The 5,476-nt window shown below is 33.2% G+C and overlaps 1 protein-coding gene across 1 annotated transcript in view; it reads left to right on the forward strand.

Annotated features, from left to right (window-relative positions):
- The first annotated feature begins 1,113 nt into the window (after window positions 1-1,113).
- The window catches only part of LOC108750783 (arg8-vasotocin receptor-like), a 4,779-nt gene continuing 416 nt past the window's right edge, over window positions 1,114-5,476 (forward strand). The window contains exons 1-5 of the mRNA XM_018490515.1: window positions 1,114-1,946; window positions 3,585-3,792; window positions 4,399-4,493; window positions 4,605-4,900; window positions 5,268-5,408. Of these exons, the coding sequence (XP_018346017.1) occupies window positions 1,666-1,946; window positions 3,585-3,792; window positions 4,399-4,493; window positions 4,605-4,900; window positions 5,268-5,408 (1,021 nt within the window). The 5' untranslated portion in view covers window positions 1,114-1,665. The remainder of the gene's footprint in view (window positions 1,947-3,584; window positions 3,793-4,398; window positions 4,494-4,604; window positions 4,901-5,267; window positions 5,409-5,476) is intronic.

The following is a 5,476-nucleotide window of genomic DNA, read 5'->3' on the forward strand; positions in this document are numbered from 1 at the left end:
GATTATGAATGTAAAAATATTTTTGTTCTGCCGAATCTGTAAAGTAGAGTTATGCGGGCGAGTTTTTGGAATCTAAATTAGGGAAAAAACAGGCAGTAAAATATAATAACACGCAATGAAGTTTGTCGATAAATCAAAATCGATTAAACTTCATCTAAAAGCTAAAAAATATTTTATTGAAACTTTTTGCTATTTATTGATCTTACAAGCAAAAATTAATAAAACGCCATTAAATTGTCCAAGAAAGTAATTGATTTATTAACCAGTACGAAATCCATAATCTCTTTAATTGATTAAATTATTTACCACGATTTTCTACAGATATTAATAGTCATAAAGTCGATTATCTATTTATACATATTACTTCATATTATAACCATATTTCTTGGATATTTCACTGCTTAATAAAGTTTCAATTAAAGATCAGTCTTGTTGATGCAATCATAGACGATGATATTACAGTACATCTTTTTTATAATTGTTAAGCTCGTTTAGTATAATATTCTCACGCTAACACGCAGTGATTCTATGTAGATTACCGATACACAAAGTCGAAGATTTCCCGTTCATTTACACAACAGAATAATTTTGCTTTAAATTATCGTCCTTTTCCAAATAAAATGTCGACAACTCGCCAAAGTTTCGATATGAAACAATTTACGTGCAATTGATGTCAAAATGATTGAAAATGCCGAGACGTTTTTTTTCAATACAAATAAGAGAAAAAATCCTACATTTGGTCGAAGCGGATTTCGGTGCTTAATAATCCTATATGTAAATTTTTAAATATATTTTTCAATTCTGTCAAATTCATTATGTCAAATTATTACCCAATATTTTAGCTATTTTTAATCATTCCTATAGATCATCACTGCTTCTATTCAATATGTTGTCCATTTACAATTTAACTCAAGAAATTCATAAGCTGAAGTTGGAAGTATATTACAAATTATGTTTTCTTTAGTGACCCTCGGAATATTGAATATAATAAGGAAATTTATATATATATTATATAATTTTTGAATTTATTCAGTGAGTCATTAAAAAAAAATCTTGATTATAAAACACGTGTAAAATCGCCATAATCATAATCTACGCAATTTTATACCCTCATCACGTGATGATATTTTTCCTCGGACTCTTCCAGTTGGACTCGATACTTCCACTGTACCTTGATCGATTCGTGGTAAGAGACGCGACGCGATCGGGCCGAGTGCAGTGTCGACATTGTCTCTCGTATCAACGGTTCCGTTTACATGCTTTTGTGGAAATCGCGCTAATTACGTCGAAATCCTTCGCCAATTTCATATCTCATCCAACCGCATTTCCGTCCCCGCGTTGTGAAACCGTAATTCCAAATGTTAAACCGTCCGATCGGCGCATTTTCGCGATGCCCGATATACGACGTGTTCAGAAGAAGCATTTCGTATTGTCGTGTCGAAGAACAAGCATTGTCACGTTAGCGCTACCGGAAATCGGTATGAATATTCAATCGCCGCCCGAGTTTCGCATCGCACGCTCGTAACAGGCGCGGATCCGTACGAAATTCTCTTTTCTTTCCCTCTTTTTTCTCTCTTCTTTTTTTTCCTTCGTCTGGGTGAGGATTATCTGAATGACAGAACGGCGGATCGAGAGGACCGCGTGCGAAAGGAGTGTCCCGGAAATATGTTATACGATCTGAACTCCTCGTCGTCCTCGGAGCTGCCGTTGGACGACGATGCGAGAGACGAGTATCTCGCCAGGTGGGAAATCGCGGTGCTGACCAGCATATTCCTCATCACGATCGTCGGTAATGTCCTGGTCCTGTTGGCTCTTTATGCTCGGCGACGTTATCAACGACGAAAGTTCACCAGGATGTACTTTTTTATCATGCACTTAAGCGTTGCCGATTTGTTGACGGGTCTATTCGACGTTCTGCCGCAGCTCGCCTGGGACATAACGTTCAGGTAATCTGCGCAATTATTCCAACTAACCTTATGACTTTTTCAATGAGTTTTTATTAACCAGTAAATTTTCATTTTACGCCGAAGACGGCAATAGCAACGGGAAAGTACGAGCGTATTTGTTTGTCTCTGTGACAACTGCGATGTTAATCATGATAGCCTTTTGATATCGTTTCTTTTATTCATCAGTTATTTTATTTAGCGAGACTTAAAACTCTTTTTCTCTTTTTTTAAACACGAGACAAAGAGGAAGAGCTTTTTTTTAGCTTCGTTTAAAGTCAAAGTAACGTTGGTACAATTGGGCCTTAGACGCATAAAAATAGTATTAATCCTTCACTATAACCATGAAAGTTACATCTAAGTTCTAAAGTGCTTTGTTTAAAGTACAGAATGTAAGTGAATCTTTGCCTTGTAGCGATTGATAGAGGAACTTCAAAGTTCTTTTACCTACAATTTAGAACCTCATAGTATCAATCGTACAGATTGCACCAATCTGTAATCGTCTAAAATTTTCGCTTCGAGTTCAAATGACTCGTTGTTGTCGTTGCTGATGTAGCCTAGAATTAAATATTAAAGTAGTATAATATTTTACTCTTTATCCAAAATGAATGTAGTTTGAATTACTTGTATAATTCAAATATGGATATTTAAAAAGTTGCTTTGAGAAATTAGACAAAAAATTAATCGCAGAATGTAACAGAATTTATCGAAAATTATGTGTGTAATTTTCACATATCTGTTATAAATTTAATATGTTTTATATATATATAATTACGCGATAAAAATATTATCAATAATGTATACTATAAAACTTTAAAAACAAGAAAAATAATTTTAAAATTAAATACTTTTTAATTTTGATAATAGAATATTAATTGATTTATATACTCATACAATAAATAGGTTTTTTCGATTGTAACATTTTCCGCTTGTAATATTTTTCGCTGCGAAAAACATTTTTCAGAGCTAGCAAAAGAAATTAAAATAGATAAATAATGGACTAAATAAATAAATAAAAGAATAATAGAAAGATAAATTTAGTATCCATAGTTTTAAATCGTATATATAAAAAAATATATGATATATATATGTAATACTATATATAATGGCGGAAACGAATCAGAAATCTTTCTTGAGTTAAGTTTAATCACTGTCGCGATTGACAGCGAATAACCATCTTAAAGTTCTGAAATCAGGACAGACTTTAAGAAAAGCAGTATAAGCGGATACACCTTATATTTTCCCCAGCATAATCATGTATATTGACACTTTGATTGATGTTAGGAAATTATATTTACCCATCAAGATATGATGTATGATAGGATTAATCCAGATTAGAGCTTCTAACGTTTTGCTTTCACAGCCCAAGAATATTATCTGCTATTTTAATTATCAAAAAATACTTATCGTAAAAAAAGTTTTTCATAAAAATAAACTTGTTAAAATTTCGATATAATAATCTTGAGAAATGAATAACAATCTGTATGTATAATACGAGAATATGTTAATTGATTTTTAAAGTACAACTTCCCAAGTATAATTCTAAGAAATATTCTAAAAATTTTAACTCGCAGAAATCTGTTCTCATCGAGTAACGAGGCGATATGAACGATTAAACAAAATTGACTGTACGGCGATCAGATTTCAGGGTGGTGCAGTGCTCTGCAAACTGATCAAGTTCGGACAGCCATTCGGCCTGTATCTCAGTTCCTATATCCTGACGGTGACCGCGATAGACAGATATCATGCCATTTGCCATCCCTTCAGTTACTGTAGTGTCACATCTCGAAGATCGAAAATGATGGTGTACGGGACATGGACGCTCGCCGCTATGCTGTGCGTACCGCAGGTCCGTTGAGAATTTAATTGTCTCTCCGCTTCCCCGCGAGACGTATCCTTTTCGCACGATCCACCTTGCCACGCGCGGAAGGTGGACCAGCTTACTTGAGATATTAATTTTTATCCTATGCAGACAGCGGGCACAAATCTAATTGTGCTGACACGCTAATTTGCACAGAGAAGAAATGGTTTTATTAAAGTATCTAAAAAAATTCAACTGGATGCAGATCTGCAAATAATTTCGTTGGACCAGCAAAATAATTATATAAGAAGTTTAAGCGTAATAAGTAATGCTGCAAAAAGTTTTAACATTCTAGCAACCGGTTCGAACAATCTACATAATTTAATTTGATATAGAACAAAATTATTTTCAGATTTATATCTAACCATTTAAATGTTTAAATACTTTGACAAAACTGTTTTCCTACGTATCAGCATGCTAATTATTTAAGACTTGTCGCTTGTAAATGCATTTATAAGCGACAAGCATATTTTGTACTTAGCAAATTTCTTGATATTTTTGGTAAACGTATCTTTAGCGTAATCATCGGACAATCGTAAACGTCGATACGTTTCTTATTACAAATTACAAATCTCTTTTATTCAATAATTATAGATTTTTATATTCTCATACATGGAAATATCGCCCGGCGTTTGGGAGTGTTGGGCCACCTTCTACCTAAAATATGGCGAGAGAGCCTATATTACTTGGTAAGATCTATTTATATATTTTTTCATTCAAAAATATCTTATTTTTATAACATAACATCTAATAACATTAATTAGATTTAAGTGTTGTAAAATGTCTGGATTCAATTATAGGTACAGTGTTATGCAGTTCTTATTACCCTTCATAGTGCTCGTATATACCTATACGAGAATATGCATATCGATATGGAGAAGTGGTAAACTATCCGGACTCATTGATCTTAAAAGAAGCAACAAAGTCAGTTTCTGTCAGCGAAATCGAGATCCTCTTATCTCCAAAGCAATGATCAACACTGTAAAACAAATGATCGTTGTGGTTACTTTATACATCGTCACCAATACCCCGTTTATCGGATGCGAGCTATGGGCAACATGGGATCCTAAAGCTTCCACCTCGCCATTTTTTACCGGTAAATATCCTATCAAAGGATAGTGACAAATAATAATACATATCGTAATAGGATAAATAAAAAAAGTATAAAATAATACTAATCACTTTCATTGTTATTGACATTTCAGTAATTCGGAAATTATTATTCTTTCAGTCAAAGTATAATTGGTTACAATTCATAACACTTATAATAAAGTTAATTTGTTATTATATGTACGTCGTCTTAATTTATATTATCATTATAGATACGTGTTAATAGGCAAAAAAAAAAAGATAGCGAGATTATCTGTATTTATTTTTCGGATCTAATGTTTCTGTAATATTTTCTCTTGAGGTATTAAAATATTTATTAATTCTTATCTCATTGTATGCATCATAACTTGCAGGGGCTGCTTTCACTATTCTAAGTCTCCTAAATAGTCTCACGAGTTGCGTTAATCCTTGGATTTACTTTGCATTTAACAAGGAATTACGTGTGGCGTTGACATGCTTTTTCTGCAGAAAGAAAGATTATTCGTTGACTTATGGTAATCATAATCTTTCACTATTCTCTCTCTCTCTCTCTCTCTCTCTCTCTCTCTCTCTCTCTCTCTCT

Source organism: Trachymyrmex septentrionalis, unplaced genomic scaffold (assembly GCF_001594115.1).
Source record: "Trachymyrmex septentrionalis isolate Tsep2-gDNA-1 unplaced genomic scaffold, Tsep1.0 scaffold37, whole genome shotgun sequence".
Classification (NCBI taxonomy): domain Eukaryota; kingdom Metazoa; phylum Arthropoda; class Insecta; order Hymenoptera; family Formicidae; genus Trachymyrmex; species Trachymyrmex septentrionalis.